This window comes from Lontra canadensis, unplaced genomic scaffold (genome assembly GCF_010015895.1).
Source record: "Lontra canadensis isolate GAN:19392208 unplaced genomic scaffold, GSC_riverotter_1.0 scaffold45, whole genome shotgun sequence".
Classification (NCBI taxonomy): domain Eukaryota; kingdom Metazoa; phylum Chordata; class Mammalia; order Carnivora; family Mustelidae; genus Lontra; species Lontra canadensis.
The window spans coordinates 318598-341140 of record NW_022631039.1 but is presented as its reverse complement, the minus strand read 5'-3'; the positions used below and the strand labels follow the sequence as shown (position 1 = coordinate 341140).

Genomic DNA, 22543 nt, shown 5'->3' with positions numbered 1-22543 from the left:
CTGCCAGCGACCGCCGCGAGTCAGGGGCTGAGTCCGCTTGGTCAGAGAAGCTTTACTGTGTCTTCTTCACGGGCGCCGCGCGCGGAGTTGCTCGTCCAGTGCTGGACTGACCCGTGCGGGCGTGAGGGTCCGGGGAGGAAGGGACAAAATCCAGGATTTCTGAATGGTATTACGACAGCTGCGGGTGGGTGCTCGGTGTGGTCGCGGTGCCCTCACTGTCACGTGGGTGACCTCGAGCCGTCGGGACGGTTGAGGTTTTCAGGTAACTGGATGCATGCCAATAACCTCTCTAAAGCTGATGTTTTCTTGAGGTATAATTTGGCGCAACAGTACGCACCCATTTTAAGTGTACATTTGGGTGAATTTCGAGATTATCTACACACTTATAATCGCCAACAGATATAATACTTCCTTCTCCCCTGAAGGGTTCCCAAGGCCTCTTTGCAGTCGGGTCGCCCCACCCCCGAGTCCTAATGACCTGATTTTTGTCATTATAGCGTTTGTGTTTTCTAATGTGTCCTATAAATGGAATCATGCTGTATGCAGTCTTTTGTGTTGGGCTTCTTTCAATATCACGTTTTCTGTATTTATTTTGGCGCGTGGTACTAATTCCTTCCTTTGGATCGCTGAGTACTGTTCCTGTGTGGGGATATCCCACCGTTTGTTGACCACTTATCTGCTGATGGACGTTCTGGTTTGGGGCTGTCACAAAGAGGGTTTCTCTTGGATAAACCTCTGTTTAACTTTATCAGAAACCACTAAAATGTTTTCCAGAATGGTGGTACCATTTCCTGTCCCGAGCAGTTCTGCTGTTCCCTGTCCTCACCTATACTTGGTGTGGTTGGTCTTTTTCATCTTAGTCATTCTTCTTTTCAGTTTATTTTCATATCTTCTTTTCTGGAGGGTCTATCCCAGTCTTTTGCTCATATTTTAATAAGTTGTGTTATTACTGACTTGTAAGAGTTCTTTATTCTGGATACAAGTTCTTTGTCAAATACATGTATGATAAGTATTTTCTCCTGTTCTGTAGCTTGTCTTGTCTTTTTCTTTTCTTTTTTTTTCCTATTATGGTATCTTTTGTTGTTGGTGTGTGTGCGCGTGCGTGTGTGTGTGTGTGTGTGTGTGTGTGTGTTTTAGGGAGGGGCAGAGGCAGAGGGTGAGAGAGAGAGAGTCTTAAGGAGGCTCTGTGCCCAGTGTGGAGCCTGATGTGGGGCTTGATCTCACCACCCTGAGTCATGGTTCTGAGCTGAGATCAAGAGTCAGATGCTTAACTGACTGCACCACCCACGTGCCCTATCATGATATCTTTTGAAGAGCAAGTGCAAGTTTTTAATCTTGAGGAAGTCCATTCTCTCATGCTTTCCTTTTATTGTTCATGCTTTAAGAAAGTTTTACCTACCCCAAAGCTGTTATTCTAGCTACCTATTGCTGTATAACACTTTAACCTCAAACTTAGCAGCTTTAAAACAAACATTCATTTTTTCACAGCTTCTGTGGGTTAAAAATTTGGGAGCAGCTTAGTTGGATGGTTCTGGTTTAGGGTCTTTCAAGAGGTCATGTTGGCCAAGGCCAGTTTATTTGAATGTTTTATTGGAGATCTGCTGCCTCGCTCATTCACATGGGGGGCAGGATTCAGTTCCTTGAGGGTTGTTAGATCAAGGGTCCCAGTTCCTTTCTAGCTGTTTCCAGTTCTGCCACATGGGCCTCACCATAGGGCAGCTACCAACATGGCAACTGCCTTTTTTTATAGCAGGGAGGGAGGCTGGGCCAAGATGGAAGCCACATTCCTTTTCTTTGCTTTTGAGACCAACTCAAAAATTGGATGAGCGAAAGGTTACGCAAGGTCTGTATTTTGAACCCTCTGAATTATTTATTGCCATTATGGTTCCCTCTTCAGTCTCTTTGCGTTTTCTTGCCTCATCTTCTTAACTATTTCTTTTATCTTTTTTTCTTCTGAGTTTTGGTACTTTTATATACTTCTACTTACAGTTTTAATTATGAGGATATTAATTCAATATTGTTGGCTGTGTTCCCTCGATATTGGGCAATGGAACTTTTCGTTGACTGTTCTTGGTGTGTTGGCCACTGTGTCTACTCCTTTTGAAGACAGAAGGATCTGTTTTGCAGAGTCTGGGATATACCTGAGTCAGCACTCTGTCTGCGTTTTGTTCTCTCAGTAGATCCTCTCCCCCTTCCCTCTCGTTGGCATTCTGCTAATTGGGTTAGGTGATTTCCTGTCAGACCTGAAGCTTTTGCAGAATCAAAGCCAGAGAAAATAATGTGTTTACTCCTCTGCAGTGTGGAAAGGAGGCAGAAGTCAAGCGTTTCGCAAGGGAAGCAGTCTTAGGGAACTTTGCATCTGACCCTTCTTCGTACCAGTCCTACCAGTGGGGAGAGGGAAGCTAGACAGTTTCCCTCTCTTCTCTTGTGTCTGGACCTTGATGTTCGTTTCCTCCTCTCCTTCTAGGCTCTCATCTTGCAGAACTCTCAAGATCTCTTGTAAAGAGATTTGTAGTCAGAGCTTTATGCTGCATTTTTATTCAGGAAAGAAGCAGGGAGAGAAGAGCGTTATTTCCCAGGAATCCAGCACTGGAGAAACGTGAGTCTGGTTTGTCTTTTGTTGTTGTCATTTATCATTACCAGTTTCCTCCTCACCTGAAAAAAACTGTCTGCTGTCATGTATGTGGGATCCATAAAATCTCAGGTTCTCCAGAACAGCTATACTTTTTTTGAGTCATAAAATACACTATAAATGCATTGACTGGGAACCCTAGGCCTACTTACCAGAGGCTCTTTGACTCTCCTCTGACCCAGAAGCTTCTCAGGCTGCATTTGTGCGTTGTTGCAGTGCCCGGAGGACCTGAAGCAGACTCACTGCTCCTCCGCAAGGTGACATCCATCTAAGCCTGGTAAGGTTTATTCTCTTGGATGTGCTTGATCTCCACAATCTCTGTACCAGCTTGCACTTGTTCTTACACAGGTGAAGGTAAGAGGTCGGTCCTGACAAAGAGTAAGCTGCTGAAGCGATTTTGGACGCCTCTCATGAAATACAGAGATGAAGGAGTTCAAAGAGATTCTGGGTGAAGAGGTTTTTCCCTCTTATCTAAAATCAGACCCCCTAAGCCTGGCCCTGAAGAAAAACTTGCTTTTGTACTTTTGGACCTGAGGGTAAGAAGGGGTCGTCAGCAGAGGCTTCTTCACCATTTGGCCCTCTCTTTGCCCCAGACGGACCAGCTGGGCGCCGGGCGGGTGGGAGACCTGTTCTGACCCGCGGAAGGGAGGGGCTCAGCAGTCTGGACTGGGCCTGGGAGCTGCCATGTCAAAGCACATACCCTTCCACCAGGACTTCTTCCGCCTCCTGTCCTGTCCCCCTGCCAGGGCCACATGCGAGGGGTCCAGAGTCCATTCTCTAGCAAGGAGTTTTGTGTGTGTGAAATTCTAAGGTTCACAATTTACTTGGAAGCACCTGAACTTACCAGATTTTTTCCCTCCCTTGTAGACATGAGAATTTTGACTGAATTAATGAGTGGCTCCTGGTAGAGAGCTGAGAAAAAAGGCAACAGGCAGTGAATAAGGAGGCAGGGCATTTTATGGTGTGGGCTGGGAAGGGCTAGGTGAGGCTCAGGCCGTTTGTTCTGAGTGTGAGCAGGGAGCTGAAATCTGTGTAACCCCTGGGGTGGAGGGCATATCCCCTGACATGAGCATTTTGTGGGCAAAGTTAAGGTTCTGTAATCCAGCTCTGTCTCCTAGGGAGGGTATGGAGAAGGATTCCGCTTTCCCAGTAAATTCAGTGCCACTTTTGTCTCAAACATCATATTTTCTCTGCCTTTGGTACCACCGTAGTGCACCCCAGGAGGTGTTGGCAATTCTGAGTCATAAGTCAGGACTCGTGTTCATCTGGGGATGTGGAAGTCAGCCCTCACTTTACTTAAGGAAATGTGTGTTTCCTTCCATATTTGAGGCTGATGGTGTGGTTGAAGCTATTTGTTTTGTCTGTGGTTGGGGAGAAGCTCAAGCCACTGGCTTTTCAGACATGAACAATAATGATTGGTCTGGTCATCTCAGTGAGACTGGTCGCCTCTTGGAGATGATGCCCGTTCTGTACTTCCCAGGTCTAAGGCTAGGCATAGGGGGGCAGTGTGGACTGGCTTTGGGGTTAGGAGTTTTGAGGCTTCAGGAGCCTGTCAGTCCTTCTCAGGAGTCTTGCCCATTCTTAGTTATGTTGTGCTGCCTCATGCACAGTCTTTAGCCTGTCCCATTTATTTCATTTTAGCTCTTCTTAGGTAATTTGTCTGCTCCTGGCTTTCCCTCCATTTACATATGACTCGTTTTCCATGCTCAGGGGGGTTGCATTGCACTAAGCACGGCTTTTCCGCTGACAGACAGTCTGTGCTCTTCTGTGCCGGGGTAGCTGTCTTGCCATGTGATGTGAAATGCGTTGATTCCCTCTGGGCCAGTGCCATGTGGGTGGTTACTGAGCCACAGAGAGTGGGATATGAGGCTCCTTGGTATTCCCTGGCTTGGTGGGTGTTTGACAATTTATGAAACTTGTTTCTATCCACTGGTCTCCCAAAGAATGTGCAGACTTTCTTCTTTCACTGTTAATGAATCATTACCCATCGCATTGTCCAGCTAGCAGAACTTTGGTCTGATTTTTTTTTTTTAAGATTTTAGTTATTTGAGAGAAAGAATAAGTGGGAAGAGGAATAGAAAGAGAGGGAGAGCAGAGGGGAGCCCAAAGTGGGGCTCAATCCCAGGACCCTGGCATCATGACCTGAGCCAAAGGCAAACGCTTAACCGACTGAGCCACCCAGGCACCCTGGTCTGAATTCTTCATGGCAATCTTTGACATTTCCTCAGTCCAGATAGGTTCCTATCCAATGTTTAACCTTGTTTAGTTCTGCTTAATTTATCTGCCTCTCAATTTATCCACATCTTGATTTATGCACCACCTTTTATGCTGTCTGTATGCATTTGAGATCCAAATTTTAGTTTTTTAGCCATCGCTTAGGAGCTGTGTGACCTGGGTCATTTAACTTCCTTATACCTCTGGTCATTAATCTGTGAAATGGACACATTAATATCATTCCTACAGAAAGGCATGGGGCCAGACCTAAATGATGGCTGTGAGGTTTCTTCCAACTTAAAAATTTATGATGTCAATTCTGTTTCATTCGTGATAGTCATCATTGCTGGTTAAGGATTTTAATTTTAGGCTAATAGCACTCTAAGTTGGAAAAGTTTTTTTTTTTTAAGATTTTATTTGTTTATTTGACAGAGAGAGGGAGATCACAAGTAGGCAGAGCAGCAGGCACAGAGAGAAGGGGAAGCCGGCTCCCTGCCGAGCAGAGAACCACCCCATGCGGGGCTCGATCTCAGGACCCCGAGATCATGACCTGAGCCGAAGGCAGAGGCCCAACCCACTGAGCCACCCAGGCACCCCTAAGTTGGAATAGTTTTGTTGAGAACAATAATCTCAGTTCTAAGTTCTCAATAACTTCTTAGATTCAACTCTATTTAATTTATGAAACATTTACTTTATACCTACTGGGTCCTGGAAACAAAGATGAAAGATATTTCACTCAAGGAGAGGAATGGGAGTGATTAATTAATTCTCTGAAGGAGTAGGAAGGAGATAATGTAGTATAAGGCAGGTTATTTAATTATAATCTTGAAGAATAAATAGGAATTTGCCCACAGTATGTGGGATTAGGTGATTTCAGGCAGAGGGAATAGCATTTGCAATGGCATAGAGGTTTAAAAAACCATGACATATTTAAGGAACAAGACATCTTCTGTATATCTTGAACATAAGTTGTGTGTATGTGTGTGTGTGTGTGTGTGTGTGTGTGTGTGTGTGTTGTCTTGGGGGAGAAGAGCAACAGGTGATAGGTTGGTGAAATAGGATCCAAATGATGGAGGGCATAAATTAATTGAATAACAAAGATATTATGTTAATTGATATGCTAATGATGAGGAATGGATTAGCAAGGGCATCATTAGGTCTGATATGATTAAGTTCTTTTTTTTTTTCCAAGATTTTATTTATTTATTTGACAGACAGAGATCATAAGCAGGCAAAGAGGCAGGCAGAGAGAGAGGAAGGGAAGCAGGCTCCCTGCTGAGCAGAGAGCCCTATGCAGGGCTTGATCCCAGGACCTTGGGATCATGACCTGAGCCGAAGGCAGAGACTTTAACCCACTGAGCCAACCAGGTGCTCCTATGATTAAGTTCTTAACTTGATTTGATTCTAGAATCCTCAGAAGCCAAACCTGAATCCAGGCAGGTACAGTAGTATATTTATAATTTAAACATAATGGGCATGTTAAAAAGAAAAGCCTTTACCTTTTAGAAATATATACTGAAATATCTTGGATGAAATGATATGATTTGCTTTGAAATCATGAGAAAATGTGGAAGTGTTTAGATGTGAAATTGTGATTTATGTATAATAAGAAATATATTTGATCATCTCTGGCACAAAGCTCTTCAAACTCTTGGAATTTCCTATGATGAGAGTGATAAAGGTGTTTCTTCTTGTTCCAACAGAACCAACCTTGGTGACTTAGTCCTACCACCCTCACCTCTGGAGAGCAGAGAGGGGCTAGTGATCTAGCTCAGTTACCAGTAGACAGTGATTTAATCCGTCATGCTTTGTAATGAATAAAACCCTAAAGGATCGTGTTTGGAGAGCTTTGGGGTTGGGTTCGTGAGCACATGACGATACAGGGAGAATGACATACTCAGAGAGAGTATGGAAGCTCTGTGCTTCTTCCCACATAACTTGTCCTGTCCTATACATCTCTTCCATCTGAGTTCTACCCTTTTATAATACACCAGTGATCTAGTAAATAAAACATTTCTCTGAGTTCTATGAGCCACTCTAGCAAATTAATTAAATCCAAGGGGGAGGTTGTTGGAGTCAGTTGGTCTGAAGCACGGGTGACAACCTGGACTGGGGTCTTCAGTGTGTGTGTGTGTGTGTCTGTGTGTGTGCAGGGAGGGAGGGCTCAGTCTTGTGGAACTGAACCCCTAACCTGTGGAATCTCACGCTATCTGGGTGGATAGTGTCAGAACTGAGTTGAATTATAGGGGGGGCCCATACTAGTGTCTAAGAATTGCTCAGATGTGCGGGAATCCCCCCTTGTTGGACGAGGTACAGAATGCTTTCTTGGGCCATTGATGAAGCATGATTTGCTATGATTGTTGAAGCAGGTTGATGTGTATGTGGAATTCATGTATTCATTCTCTTTTGTATGTATTTGAAATTCTCTATAATAAAAAGTTAAAAAAAGTTGTGGGTATGTAATTCACAACTATATCATTTCATTTATTCATTCAACCTTCAGAAATTATTTGAGCATCTCCTCAGAAGAGGCTCAAAATAAGTGTTTTGAAAAATTTTGGATCTTAGTATAAAGAGCTTACAGTCCAGGAATAGAGGTGACATACATATAAATAGGTTTAAGATAAGTAAGACTATTGTGAATTTTATATATTGAAAACAGGTCTACCCAAAGTACTGTGGAAGTTCTAGGGAGAAATTTTTTTCAGCCCCAGGGAATCAGGAAAGACTTTATAGTGAATATGGCATTTGAGCTTTATTCATTCACTTAATTCAACAATATTATTAAGCTGTACTATATGCTGGGTACTGTTCTCAGTCCTATGGATAGTGAACAAAGCTGATAAAGATCCTATGCTTGTGAAATTTGCATCCTAATGAGGAAAGATAGACAATACATAATAAACATAATGAGTCTATTTTATCATATGTTAGAAAATGATAGATGTTACAGAAAAAAGAAAAAGCATAGTGAGGGATATTAGTAAGGTTGGGTTAAGGATAAGGAGGGAGAGGCTGCAGTCATAAACAGGGTGGTCAAGGTTGGCTCATGGAAAAAGGTGATTCTTGGGAAAACTTGTTTTTTAAAATTTCATTTTCTTAATTGACATATGATTGACACACAGTGTTGTTTGGGCAAACTCTTGGTAAGGGATTGGTGATGTGGGTATCCAAGTAAAGAGCATTCCCACCAGAGACAGAGCTGGAGCAAAGGCCCTGAGTGGGGAGCCTGCTTAGTGCATTTCCAGAGCAGCGGCAGGACGACTGGTGTGGTTGAGCAAGTGGGAGATGAGTAGGAATTGAGGTCAGAGATGTGATGGGGAGGGCATGGTGGTGGTGGTGGTGATGGTGGTGGTGGTGGTGGTATCAGTGTAGGGGGCAGACCCTATTCGTAATTGTAAGAACTTTGGCTTCTACTCTTAATAAAATGAGCTGTTGAAGGATTTTGAGCTAGAAGTGTGACAGGATTAGGCTTTTGCTTACAATGATTACTTTGGATGTTACCTTGAGAACAAAAACCAGGGTGGGCGACCTCTTACGTGGTCTTGGTACAGTCTTGGCAAGAAACCTTGACTCAGACTAGAACGATAGCAGTGCATAGGGTGAGAAGTGGTCAGATTTTGGTTAGACTTTAAAGATTTATTTATTTATTTGACAGAGAGAGAGATTACAAGGAGGCAGAGAGGCAGGCAGAGAGGGGGAAGCAAGTTCCCTGCTGAGCAGAGAGCCGGATGCGAGAGGGGCTCCATCCTAGGACCCTGAGACCATGACCTGAGCAGAAGGCAGAGGCTTAACCCACTGAGCGACCGAGGAGCCCCTTGATTTTGGTTAGACTTTAAAGATAGAACCAACATAGTTTCCTGAATGATTGGATATGAATTTTGGACATGGGCCATCAAGGGAGAGAATGGGTTTTTATTTTTTTAAGAAAATCATTGGACTAGAATCTTGGGGGTAAACAGGATCCTAAAGGTTGCCATTTACCTTTAGGTAAATGCAAGAATGGCAGTTTGAGAAGATCAGGAGTTCAGTTTTAGGCTTGTGTTTGGGGTGTTTCCCGGACATGTGAGTCAGGTCAGGTAGGTGGTTGGAGTTGAGAGTTTGGGAGAGAGGACTGGGCTCCAGGTACACATCTGGGAGTTCCTATCCCAGAGACGACATTTCAAGCCATGAGCCCGGATGAATTCCATCGGGGAGTGCGTATGGTTGGAGAAGACCAGGGGTGGACTGTGGTCATTGCAGCATTAAGAGAATGGAAGAGAAGCAACCTGCAAAGGAGCTCAGTCTGTTTAACGGAAACTTCATTCACATTGAGGCTGATGTTAGTTTAGAGTTTAATACTCTGTTATCTTACTGGATTCACGGACTGTCTTCTCTTTCTCCCTTGTCAGTGGGTCTCCAGTGAAACTCCGATTTCCCATTAAGAGCCCTCTTTTATAAGGGTTCCAAACAGGGGTCTGCAGTTTTTCTGTCAAAGGCCAGATAGTAAATATTTCAGGCTTTGCAGGCCTTACAGTCTCTGCTGCAGCGGCCCACCTGCTGTGTTGTGCAAAAGCAGCTGTGGACACTTAAACAGGTGAACATGGCTGTGTTCTTCTGAAACTTCAATTATGGACACTGAATTTTGAAACCCATGCAATTTCTGTGTGTCGCAAAGTTTTATTCTCTTGGGTTTTTTTTTTCAATTATTTAAGACATAGATGTGCCTGGGGCTGGGGCTCAGTGGGTTAAGTGTCCTGCTCTTCATCGCAGCTCAGGTCTTGATCTCGGGGTTGTGAATTCAAGCCCTGTGTTGGGCTCCGTGCTGGTGTGGAGACTACTTGAAAAGCAATAAAAAAACCAAAACCAAAACCAAGTTGGTCTTACTTTACAGACTATACAGAAACAGGCTGATTTGTCCTACCAGCTATAGTTTGCCTCCCCCTGGTGTAAAAGCGTTAAAAATGTAAAACGTTTCTTCCCCCAGGTCAGCTTTGCCCTGGACCTTTCTGCCAGGTGCACTGCAGCTCCTTGGGGTTTGTCTTCAGCAGTATCTGTTCTAAATACAGGTTATTTGCATCATCTGTGTGGCCTCATACGGGACATATCTGATGAGAGACGGGTCTGGGGAACCTTTAGGATCCCATTTACCCCCAAGATTCTAGTCCAGTGATTTTCTTAAAAAATAAAAACCCACGACATCCCTTTCAAAACTGTCCTCTATCGCTTCTGCAGCTCTGTGGTCTCTCAGTCTCTTCCTGTGAGTCTTGACTTCTTTTTCCTTTTCCTTCCCAGGCTCCCAATCGGATCTTTTCTGCTCCTGTGAGCTCTGTCCTCAGCCCCCCTCTTTCTCTCTCTGTCTACTCTCTGGTGACTTCAGTCAGGCCATACCCTCTGTATGGCTGACTGACAAATGTGCTGTTCAGCTCTGACCTCTTTTCCATGGCAAAAAGCCTTTCAGGATTTTCCACTACCTAGATGTTAAAATCCAAACCCGTTAGCCTGGCCCAGAGCCCCCCCTTGGTGCGCTGCCTGGCAGCTGGACTCCAGTGGGCAGTTTCCAGAATGTCATCCATCATTCTTGTTCCTTGCCTTGGGCCCTGCTCTTCTCTCTGCTGTCATTATCCTCTCTTCTGGCCTCCATCTCCCTGCCCCCTACTCCCAGCACCCACCAAACTGATGCCCTGCCCTTGGAGAACCCAGTCAGGCCACTTACCCTTCAAGATTTGGGTTGAGTTTCTGTCCCCCTGGAAGCCCTGTCTCATAGGCAAGCTCAATCATCTTCTGTGTGTGCCTGTAGTATTTTTAGTATCTTATGCACATTTCCACTTCAGCACTTGCCTTTCTGCAGTCATTGTCAGGTCAAAAATAGTCAAATATTGGTTGAATGTGATATATATTTGTAAGTCGGTACCTTCACCAGACTGAGTTCCTCGGAGAAGAGTTTGGTCCTGCTCATCTTTGTATTCCAAGAGCCTGACATTTAGATGGTGCTTACTTTGTGTTAAAAACAACAACAACAACAACAACAACAACAACAACAACAACAAATGAGCCCATGAGTCCATGTTTATGTGGAATATGCTGACTTTGATACAGGTCAAAGTATATTGGCATTAGTAGGCATAATTGGATCTTTTTATGGTGATGCGTGTTTAAATATGTCTGTCTTCTTCTGTTGTAGGAGGAAGGTTCTTCCGAGGATGGTCTCCCATTCAGAGCTGAGGAAACTCTTCTGTTCCGCAGACGCAGTGTGCTTTGATGTTGACAGCACGGTCATCAGAGAAGAAGGAATTGATGAGCTAGCCAAATGCTGTGGTGTTGAGGCTGCCGTGTCAGAAATGTAGGAATAGTATTTATTCACTTTATGAAGTGATTAAGAATTGCAAGAGAGAGTGACTTTGGGTGACATGCAGGACCACGGCCGTAATTCCCCGAGTTTTAGTCCCTGACAGCAAACCCTGGGCAGTTAGCTTCTTCCGTCACTCAGAGCTGAATTCGCTAGTGAGCATCATCCAGTCACCCATTTATACAGACTCTTATGGCAGAAGAAAATAGTTGCCTCAAAATAATTATGAGTGACAGGCTCTTGCCCAGTGAGGGAAACGACGACCATAACTAACCAGAGAAGATGATGGGGGGTGGGGGCGGGGATCCACGGGGATCCCCAGTCGTCCAGTGCTTTGTGTCATGGCTGACTGTGTGGCCTTAGTGGCTTGCTAGAAAGCTAGTTTGGGTTCAGAGTCTCTTAGTCTATGTTCAGGTGAGACCCTTCCCTCCCTCCTGCCCTCCCCATTGCTGCCTGCAGTCACCAGGTCACGGACATTTCATGTTCAGCTGCATTTGATGTGAGATGTGACCACAAAATCACATCTGCTTGATGTGATTCTCAAGCAGACTGCAGTAAGTTTATTCCCATGGCCTCGCTGCCATGGCACTGTAGCATGTTGTATGGTGGGGCTCTAGGCAGCACCTTCCTCATGGGTGGACACTGGAGGAGCTAGGGAGATAAGGTGTGGACTTTGGGGACCTCTGACTTGCCTAGTCTGATTGTTGGGTCTTCCTCCCAGGACACGGCGAGCCATGGGTGGGGCAGTGCCTTTCAAGGCTGCCCTCACAGAGCGTTTAGCTCTGATCCAGCCCTCTAGGGAACAGGTGCAAAGGCTCATAGCTGAGCACCCCCCACACCTGACCCCGGGCATAAGGTAAGAAGAACCCTGGTCTGGGTACTGTCTCTCCATCAGCACCTGCATTTTGGGGCATATCCTCTTGAGAGCATCTCACTATGGCTCTAGTGCTGCCTTTTGCCTGCCTCTTTCAGCTCTTACGTGCGGTGCTGTCTGAGTGGTTGGCCCTGCTCAAGTCATCTGCCCTCCCTTTCTCCCCAGAGAGAGCCGAAGTTTCCTCCTCATTTTCTGTTTCTAGGTTCATGGGCAGATCGAGTTGTGGGATGGTTTCTTAAGCAGCCCAGCCCCACCTATTAATTTCTTTTTTTTTTTCCCCTAAACTTTATTTTTTTTTAAAGATTTTATTTATTTGACAGAGTCACAAAGAGAGAAGGAACACAAACAGGGGGAGGGGGAGAGGGAGAAGCAAGCTTCCCGCAGAGCAGGAAGCCTGATCTGGGCCTCCATCCCAGGACCCTGGGATCATGACCTGAGCTGAAGACAGACGCTTAAACTGCTGAGTCACCCAGGCCCCCCATGTATGTTTTCCTAAATGCACTTAGAAATTAATAGGTGGGGACCTGGATGGCTCAGTCATTAAGCATCTGCCTTCAGCTCAGGTCATGATCCCAGGGACCTGGGATTGAGCCCCGCATCGGGCTCCCTGCTCAGTGGGGAGTCTCTTCCTTTCCCTCTCCCTCTGTATGTGCTCTCTGTCTTTCTGTAGCTCTCACTCTCTCTCAAATAAATAAATAAAATCTTTTAAAAAATACATAAAACATTATAATTAACCAAGCAGTATACCTTGTCCATTGTATTTGGGCAAATGCTTTGTGAACAAGAAAATGTATTTTAGTTTCCTTCTCATGTTTCGTGTTTAGTAATGATTTTGGTGTTTTATATTTCTTTTTGCAGGGAGCTAGTAAGTCGCCTCCAAGAGCGAAATGTTCAGGTTTTCCTAATATCTGGTGGCTTTCGGAGCATCGTGGAGCATGTTGCTTCAAAGCTCAATATCCCGTCGACCAATGTTTTTGCCAATAGGCTGAAGTTCTACTTTAATGGTAAGAATTGAATGTTCCCTTTCTTGTCAGTTTTAGTGTTCGGTATCTTATGTAATGTCTGTTGGAATGCAACCTAAATAAGGCAGCCTCAGAGTTAAACACTGAGATGAAGGATTCTCTCCTTTTTAATTGATTTAATTTAATTTAAATTCAATTAATTAACATTTAGTATATTATTAGTTTCAGAGGTAGAGTTCAGTGATTCATCAGTTGCATAGAACACCCAGTGTAGGGGTGCCGGGTGGCTCAGTGGGTTAAGCCTCTGCCTTTGGCTCAGGTCATGGTCTCAGAATCTTGGGATCGAGCCCCGCATTGGGCTCTCTGCTCAGCAGGGAGCCTGCTTCCCCTCTGCCCCCCGCCTGCCTCTCTGCCTACTTGTGATCTCTCTCTGTCAAATAAATAAATAAAATCTTAAAAAGAAAAAGAACACCCAGTGTTCTTTTTTTTACACCCAGTGCCCTCCTTAATGCCCATCACCCAGTTGCCACATCTCCTCTGCCAAGCTCCCCTCCAGCAACCCTGTTTGTTTCCTAGAGTTAAGCGTCTCTTATATTTGTCTCCCTCTCTGACTTTGTCTTATTTTATTTTTCCCTCCCTTCCCTTAAGATCCTCTGATTTGTTTTTTAATTCTACACAGGAGTGAAATCATATGGTATTTGTCTTTCTCTGATTGACTTATTTCACTTTGCATCATACCCTCTATTTTTTTTTTTTTCCTTGAGATGAAGGATTCTCTACTGGTGTCTTTTGCTCCTTGGGATCCTTTGCTCTGTGAAATAAACTTAGGCCATCATCTCTCCCGGCTTTAGTGTCCATCTACTCTCTTGGTATATAAGTGCCTGCACTTGATTCCTCTGTACCCAGGTGACTTGTTTTGTTATGTGTTATAGTTCCGTTTTTTGAGCTCTCTTCTGTATTTGAACCAGTTTAGGCTCAGGAAAGAGGGTTTGTTGGCCGTGAGTCGCTGCTCTGTCCCGGCTCTGAAGGGCCTTCCGGTTCTTCTCTGGGCCATCACAGGGCCGCAGCTGCATCCCCGCCATTTTAGGAGGTCTCTCATGATGGCCACGGGTGGCTGACAGCCTTATAACCAAATAATGTTAATTTAAAAAAAGTAAATGTGTTGGTGGAACATTTTTGAAGGGTCTACAGGTACAGATTGTTAAAAAACGTAGACAGGGGGCTACCTGGGTGGCTCAGTGGGTTAAGCCTCTGCCTTCGGCTCAGGTCATGATCTCAGGGTCCTGGAATTGAGTCCCGCATGGGGCTCTTTGCTGGGCAGGGAGCCTGCTTCCTCCTCCCTCCCTCCCTCCCTCTCTCTCTCTCTCTCTGCTTGCCTCTCTGCCTACTTGTGATCTCTCTGTCAAATAAATAAAATCTTAAAAAAAAAAAAGAAAACGTAGACAGGGAGTGTGAGAATTACTGTAAGAAAGAAAATCGACCAGATCTGAGTTGGAATCTCCTCTTAGATGAAATTATATATTAACTTTTTAAAAACTTCGATATATTACTGTTTCGTGGTGTTCTGCCCCTTCAGCGAGGTTTGAGAACTACAGCTCTGACAGCTTAGAGGGTAAAACCCATTGACCCCAAGGTGTTGATGACCTAAACACCTCAATAAGAGGGACCTGCACTTTACAGGCAGAAGTTGTCCATGGGAGGGTGGGGAGAGGTCTGGACATCCAGGCTGTGTCACTTTACTGAGGGCCATTTTTAGCTTTCTCGGTGACATTTAAGTGAGGGTATCATCTGTGCACAAAGCTGGCTCTACCGGTATAAGTCTGTGGGTCACTGACACTGTTTTAACTGCTTTTTTAAGGTGAATATGCAGGTTTTGATGAGATGCAGCCAACTGCCGAATCTGGTGGGAAAGGAAAAGTTATTAAACTTTTAAAGGAAAAATTTCAATTTCAGAAAATAGTCATGATTGGAGATGGCGTCACAGACATGGAAGCCTGCCCTCCTGCTGTACGTACTAAGCGTGCTGGTTTTTCTGGTTGTGTTTTTCTTTTAGACGGCTGATTTGGAACTCTGTGAGATTGGTGAAAGTTAAGCAAGAATACTAGGTAGCATTGTGAAAAAACAAAACAAATAAAACAACTTCAGTCTCAGTATGTCAGCTGACATTTTGCAAACCTAAGGAAGAGAATGGTTTAGAACTTTATGACCTGGTTCCTGCCACCTCTCAGCCCAGGTGTGTGCCCGATTTTCGGCTTCACTTCCCTGAATAATACCAGAAATAGTAAGACAGCTCTTGTAGCTGTAACCAAAATTTTAATGTATATACATACATATATATGATTTTATTTTTGAGAGAGCGTGCGTGTGCAGTGAGACACGGAGAGCGCGCAGGAGCAGGGGGGAGGGGCAGAGGGAGAAGCAGGCTCCCTGCTCGGCAGGGAGCCCAATGTGGAACTTGATCCAAGGACCCTGGGATCATGGCCTGAGCTGAAGGCAGACACTTAATGGACTGAGCCTCCTAGGCGCCCCTGTGTTTTTATATTTGATAAAGTATTTCTTCATACGTTATCTTCTCGTTTTTACTAGTCAGGGGACTGAGGCTCAGGGAGGTTTGAGAATGTGCCTTTGTTAAAGCCCTTCATTCCTATGAATGAATCCTGTTTTCTGAGACTGGCCGGAAACGCATGCTGTGTAGTAAGTGTCCAGAGTATCAAATATGTCCCTTTCAGGTAGGACTTTATCCTTATCATTTCGTTCTAAATTAAGAAAAACAGAACCAAAAATAGAGTGGTGAACTTTTTAGTACCTAGTTTCCTGAGATCTAAAAATAGTTGTCTCTGTAAATGATTAACACAAAGTGGTTAAAGAACCTTTGCGGCCTTTTCACTGACTTGCATCATCTCAAGATAAGACATCTTCAGATGATTGACCCCCCACACTGGTGTTGAGTTAGTCACAGAGGCTGGGCCAGTTGAACAACGAGTGCCTGAAGGAAACCGTATGGAGTTCTGTGAGGTTGCTGATAATCCTGACGTCAAGAAATGACCAAACTGAATTGCAGAGGACCTTACCTGTCATCAGAAGATGACAGGCATGACTGAACCGAGCGCGAGTGTGTCTACGCAGACGTGTAGCCCTCAGAGGTGGTCAGAGGAGTGTGTGATCTAGAGGAAGGTTAGCTGCCCCGTGTGAAGGCCTGGCAGGATGGGGGTGGGGGGGCAGCAGAGCAGAGTGGGGACACACTAGGAGCGGACCTGGGCCTGTCAGGGGGCAAAACTTGGCAGGAATGAGCTTTCTCTTCAGCAACTGCTAAAGACTTTATGTGTCAGGCACTTGGGGGTTCCCACTAGGCCGTGGGGAGCCCTGAAAGGCTTGGGGACAGAGAAGGAAGGCGACAGTGTGTTGGGACAGCTGAGGTGTGCTGGCCTGCAGAGAGGGCTGCCAAGGAGGCAGGAAGCTCATGAGACTAAATTTAACTGGAAGGTCAGAATCTTGCTCTGTTTTCCCCTTGTGTGGTCTGAAAACAAAAATGAAGAGAAAAGGCAAGTAAAAGAATTTTCAGTGTCCAAATTAGGTACAATGTGCCTGTACCCTGGCAGAAAAAGAGAAAGTACCGCTTTAAAAGATCATTGACTATAAGAAGGTATCACCTGGTAGATACTAAGGAAACAACATAGATGTAATATTAAATTTAATGATGGAAAGTGGAGTGTTGTCCCAGATCCTGGGGTTGTCATCTCCTTCAGCCCAGAATAACACCCTCCCTGGGAGGGAGGTCCATCAGGCTCACAGAGGGCCCCTGTCAGGAGATGCCTGCTCTGGTCCCGATTTTAGGGCCAGTGGGACTTCACCTGCACCCCAGGCTTCTCTCTTATCTTCCCTCTTTGAGATTGTCTGGCCTGGCTGTGCCTGTGTCCAGTTTAGAACTCAGGGGATTTTATCTTTGTAAGAGATTGTGCTGGTGTTAAGGGGGCTTAAATTCTCCTGGAAGGCTGCAGTGGCCTGGGCCTGAGTGGATTTGCAGCAGAGGTGCTCGGACTCATTCATTCTTGGGACAGGGGAGGCAAGAAGGCACCCCTTGGAGGCTTGGCTTTACCTCTCTTTGCACAAACAGTTTGTTCTTTCAAAGAACACTTACTGCCCCAGGGTGTATTTTTTATTTTTTTTTTTTAACTCTTACCTCCTTTTTTCTCCTCTTAGGATGTTTTCATTGGATTTGGAGGAAATGTGATCAGACAACAAGTAAAAGACAACGCAGAATGGTACATCACTGATTTTGTAGAGCTTTTGGGAGAACTGGAAGAATAATATCAATTTTTATACGGTTCATAATAACTTTAGGTAAATTTTTAAGAGTTATACAGTTTGATACCATTTGCTTACAATTGCTTATTACAACCTAATGTATAGATTTGGTACTGATTATCTGTACTTCCAAGTAGACTACATAAAATTGCTCCTTTTTAACTGCAGTCCCAATATTATTATGACCATTAATTACCTGGAGAGTTTTATAATCTGAATTCTTTATGTATTTTCCTACCTATATTTTATTTGAAACCTTTTAAAGGTGGATAGTAAATGAAACACGTTCCCTATTGGAAATACGGGGTAGGCAGCTTATGTGAATGTTGGTTTTCCCTTTGGTAGGTAAATAAAAATTTGTCATGTATCAGTACAGATTGGTGGCATTGTCACTTTCTGCCTGTCGTGTATTTCAGTATCAAATATTTCAGGTACTTTAAATGTTTGAGTAGAAACAGCCTCCAGGCAAGGGACCAAGAAGTTGGGAGGCCCCACCCTGATCACAGGGCGCAGTGCTGGTAACCACGCAACCACGCAACCCCCGCCAACCCTCACACTGGGCCGGGGCGGGGAGGGGGGAGCTGGAGACGCTTCATTAGCTCTTGGAATTAGTCCTATCAGGAATGTTACAAAGGCTTTAAAAAATGGAGCCTTAAACAAAAGCAGTGACCTTAAAAGGCAGTCATTTGATAATCACATGAAGTAAAAGAACTAAAAACACATTTTACTCATCCCAAACGGGTTTCGCCTTAAATGAGTTAAATACCTCCTAATAGCCGATGTGAGCCATTCTTTCTTAAAAGAGGACTTGGAAAGACCTGGAAGCCAGGTTTGTGTTGATTCTTGCAGTGGCAGGAAAGAGGAATTTCAGAACGTGCTTTGAAAGTAAGTGGTTATATACCGTCCCTGGTAGAGAAACGGGGGAGCGTAAGGCACAGGTGAGCGAGAGGCATTAAGTGGATAATTAGGTAGAAAAGGCCAGAAGGGTTTAATACAGGAATTTATTTGAAAAATTATTTAACCAAATAATCAAATTTGGTCAAATACTCAGGTGATTGTGTAGCCAAATAACCAAATCAGATGACTCGGATTTCCTTCTGAATCCAAGTTACGGGAAGAGCGCGGTGACAGGTTTGGCGAGTTTAGACGAGACCCGCAAACAGCGAGGCGGCCGTTGGGCGTGGAGACTCGCTGGCAGCTAGCCCCGGAGCTGTGCGGCGGCTCTGGGGGGGGGGGGGTCGGGGGGGGGGGGGGGGGGCAGGGGGGGGGGGGCGGGGCGGGGTGCTGCAGAGCGCGTCTACTCGCTACCCGCGCTGCAGGAGCACTGGCCCCCGGCTGCGGGCGGGCGGGGAACCCCGAGCTCGGGCCCGGACGCTTCCGACTGCCGCACCGCCGGGGCCCGCCTTCTGCGGGGCAGGGGCCTGAGCGGGAGGGCGCCCAGGGTTTGGCGCAGAGGCGTCCGATGGGCTCAGGAACCGCGTGCCCGCGTGGAACCGCCTCTGCCCGTTGCACGAGGCCCCGGCCCCGGCCCTCAGCCGCCGCGGGGCCGCAGCAGCCCGCGCCGCGCTGTCTGCCCCGCTCCGGGGACCCCGGCCGCGCCGGGAGCTGCGCGCGGTCCTAGGAGCCCGGGAGGCGGACGGTGTTGGTTGTGACGTAGCTTCCTGCCTGTGTGACGTCACGTTTCGTGCTGATGACGCGCTCTGCTGTGTAGACAGGAAGGCGCGAATCGGGGTCATGGAATAACTGGTTTTTCGTGTATGAAATGGAAACAGTCCCTCAGGGCTTCCCCGCGCCGAGAAGTACGCGAGCGCGAGCAGCGGGCGTTTCCCTCCCACCGCCGCCCCCTCTCGGGCCCGCCGCGGGCTTCCTCCCGCTTCTCCCGGGACGGCGGTTTCTCCGCGACGCTGCGGGGCCCCCGCTGCCGCTCCCAGGCGCCGGGCCGAGCGCTCGGGACGCGGCGCAGGAGCGCGGGAGGTTCGAGAGGGCTCCGGAGACTCGCGGGGTGGCGCGAGCACCGTGGCTCCTGCTTCTGAGACCCTCCGACTCGTCAGGGTCCGCACGGGAAGCGCGGGCCGCGGCCTGACCAACGGCCCCTCCGCGGCCGGCCGGCCGCGAGCTGCTCTCCGCGGCGCTCGCGTGGCTCTCCCGGCCCGGGGCCCGCGGCGCGCACACGGCTCACCTCTTCCCGGCAAGGGCCGCGCGCGCGGGGTCCCCGCCGGCGGAGGTCACGTGCGGAGCCGGCGACTCCCCCACCGGAGGGTTCACCGGGCGCTGGGCCGGGGACGCCCTAAGCCGACGCTTGCCCTCGGAGCTCCGTCTTAAGGCGTGTCCTGCGGCGGAGGAGCTTTTACTCCCCAGGCCGGAAGCCTGTTGCGCAAAATGTGCGGGTGGTGTCCTTTCCAGTGGTCACGACCTCTGCAGAAAGTACTGCTTTCAGCACTAAATAGAGGACCATTCAGGACTTTGCTGACCAGTTTCCACCTCTGAACTTATTTGATGTATGTTTATGATTTTCCTTTTGAATGGTTTTTACTGACTTGACCTAGGCATATCATAACTTCCAAGGATTGCTAGAATTTGCCTCAAAAATAGTATGCATGAAGACACTGCCCTGCCTTCCGAGAGCCTCGTGTATTTTCCACCTGGAACCGACAGTCTCCATCCTTTCTCTTTTCCTAGCTTCCCTTTCTCCCTTTCTCCACTTACTTCCCCCTCCCTTCTTTCTCTCCATTCATCAAGCACATTATTAACATCTACTGTGTCCCAGCCAGAAAGTGAAGGTATCAATTTAGTAAATATAACGCAGAACTGAAGAAAAGGCTCTTTCACAGGCAGCCATGGGAATAAGGGGGAAAGAAGTAGGTTCTGTCAATTGTTGGTTTTAGGAGAGCAAAGTGTGGGTCCTAGAGGGCTTTTAAAAAGGAGTAGGGATGATATCACATGAATGAGAATTAAAAATGAGTGGGCTTGGGGAAGTAAGATTCGCCAGACTTACACCCAACGGATGGAAAACGAGTTTGGAAGTTTTGAATATTCCTAATGAAAATTTATAGTAGGACAAAATAATATAATTTGCTCTTTGGTGGGCATTTTATAAAAGGAGTTGGCAAATTGGGCAGGAGTTGGTAAAATGAAGTGATTATTTGGAATTAGTTTAATGAGAGGATGTTCTTAAAAGTCACCAGGTGACTGCCATACTACTTAGTGAGTGCTCCGTTTTCAGACCTCGTCTAACCCCGCCTCGAAGCGGCATTTGAGATCAGTGATCGCATCCTTGATGGACGTTGTTCACTTAGCTTTCATGACATCCCACTTCCTTCAGTTTCTTCCTGTTTCCCTGATGGTTTTTCACCCTCTTCCTGGTTCCTCCTTACCCTGGCCCTCTTCTCTGTGTACACTCACTCCCCATAAGACTTCTAGTTCAGTATGCAGAGTTCACACATGCCTGTCTCCAGGCGAGTCTGCTCTCCTGAATTGCAGAATTCACACGCGCCTACCTGATATCTCCACCTTGTACCCGCATAGACCAGCTCAAACTCTGTATGAGCCAAACAGCTCCTGATCTTCACTTCCCCAGATCTGCTGTACCATGCCACCGACAGCCTTCCCCGTCCCTAGTTGTGGAGGCCAAGACTTCATTCACTTGATTTTTTCTTTCATTCATACTTTCATTCAAATCATCTTGGCTCAGCCATCAAGACATATTCAGAATTTCACCATTCTGCCTACTTCTACTGCTACCCTACTAGTCCAAGCCACCATTTAAAATGTAAGTCAGATCTGTCCTTCCTCTGCTCAGTACCTTCCAGTGGATCTCTTCTCAAAGTAAAAGTCAAGGTCCTTCCAGTGGCTCTCAACACTCTACTGATCCAACCCCATGACCTCTGCCTTCTTCCATCAAGTCCTCCCTCTCTCCTGTTTCAGCCAGTGGTCTCCACCCCTCTGGTGCATGCAGGAATGACCCTGACTCAGGGCCTCTGCTGTAGCCATTCCCCCAGCATGGTGGGATTCCCTTCTAAACACTTGCCAACACTGTCACCTCCTTCAAGTTTTTGCATAGATCTCTTCCGTGAGGCCAACTCTGACAATGCTGGGTACTGCCTCTCCCAGCCCACCCTTAGATTCCTGATCTCCATTACCCTGTTCTACCTCGCCCCACTACAGCATGTATCAACTTCTCCCATATCATGTAACTTACAGTAATTTTTTCCAGTAACATATAATGTATTATTTGCTCCAGGGGTACAGGTCCATGATTTGTCAGCTTTCACCATAGCACATACCCTCCCCCATGTCCATCCCCCAGCCACCCTATCCCTCCCACCCCCTCCCCTCTGGCAACCCTCAGTTTGTTTCCTGAGATTAAGAGTCTCTTATGGTTTCTCTCCCTCTCTGGCTTCATCTTGTTTGTCATATGATCTCACGGATACGAGGTATTTGAGAAACAAGACAGGATCACAGGGGAAGGGAGGGAAAGATAACTTGCAGTATCTTATATTTTAATTGCCGGTCTCTTCTCACTGCACTGTAAGCTTCACAATGGTAGGGATTATGTTTTGTTCATGATGTTATTCCCTGGTCTGATGCTTGGCACATAACAGAAACCCGGTATTTGTTGAATGACGACTAAAGCCTAGCGTGAGGCAGGCTGCTTTGGGAAACCCTAGGACTTAATTAGGACAGAAATTCCTCTTCCTAGCGTAGGGTAGATTCTGAAAGAGCTCCATTTTACATTCGGTTCATTCCTCCATGCTTTCTGGACAGAAAGCTCCTTTAAGAAAGCAAAACTAAAGGAGAAAATCAAAGTTTCTAAAAGAAAACATCATTCTTGCATATTCTGTTTGGCATCTGGGCATCACGGTGCTCAGCAGACTGAATGGCCTGTGGATGGGGAGTTGGGTGATGACGCAATTTAGGGAGCCTCATCCAGCTCGTCCACCAACTGAGCTCAGTTGTGGTAGCTAATTTTATAGGTCAACTCGACTGCCCGAGGGATGTCCAGGTAGCTGCTAAAACATCTCTGGGTGTGCCTGCCTGTGTGGGGTGTTCCTGGAAGGTCAGCATTTGATTCTTCAGGATGAGTAAACAGCCATCCTCTTCAATGTAGGGGGGCATCATCTGATCCTTTGGCGGCCCAAACGGAACAAGGCAAAGGAAGGGCAAAGGTATGCTCTGCTGGAGCTGGGAGGTTCATCTTCTGCTCTCAGAAGGTCTCTCTGGAGATCTTG

The 22543-nt window shown here is 46.4% G+C and overlaps 1 protein-coding gene across 1 annotated transcript; it reads left to right on the top strand.

Annotated features, from left to right (window-relative positions):
- The first annotated feature begins 2884 nt into the window (after nucleotides 1-2884).
- PSPH (phosphoserine phosphatase) lies at nucleotides 2885-17688 on the top strand. The gene is made up of 6 exons (XM_032872349.1): nucleotides 2885-2909; nucleotides 11010-11168; nucleotides 11896-12030; nucleotides 12907-13052; nucleotides 14869-15017; nucleotides 17211-17688. The coding sequence occupies exons 2-6, from the start codon at nucleotides 11029-11031 to the stop codon at nucleotides 17316-17318; spliced, it is 678 nt and encodes a 225-aa protein (XP_032728240.1). The 5' UTR covers nucleotides 2885-2909; nucleotides 11010-11028; the 3' UTR covers nucleotides 17319-17688.
- Nucleotides 17689-22543: the final 4855 nt, after the last annotated feature.

Excerpts from the sequence above, each read along its gene's own strand:
- PSPH (XM_032872349.1), top strand. The coding sequence starts at position 11,029 with ATGGTCTCCCATTCAGAGCTGAGGAAACTCTTCTGTTCCGCAGACGCA. Across the intron at positions 11,169-11,895 it reads GAGGCTGCCGTGTCAGAAAT|GACACGGCGAGCCATGGGTG; the intron begins GTAGGAATAGTA and ends TCTTCCTCCCAG. Across the intron at positions 12,031-12,906 it reads CACCTGACCCCGGGCATAAG|GGAGCTAGTAAGTCGCCTCC; the intron begins GTAAGAAGAACC and ends TTCTTTTTGCAG.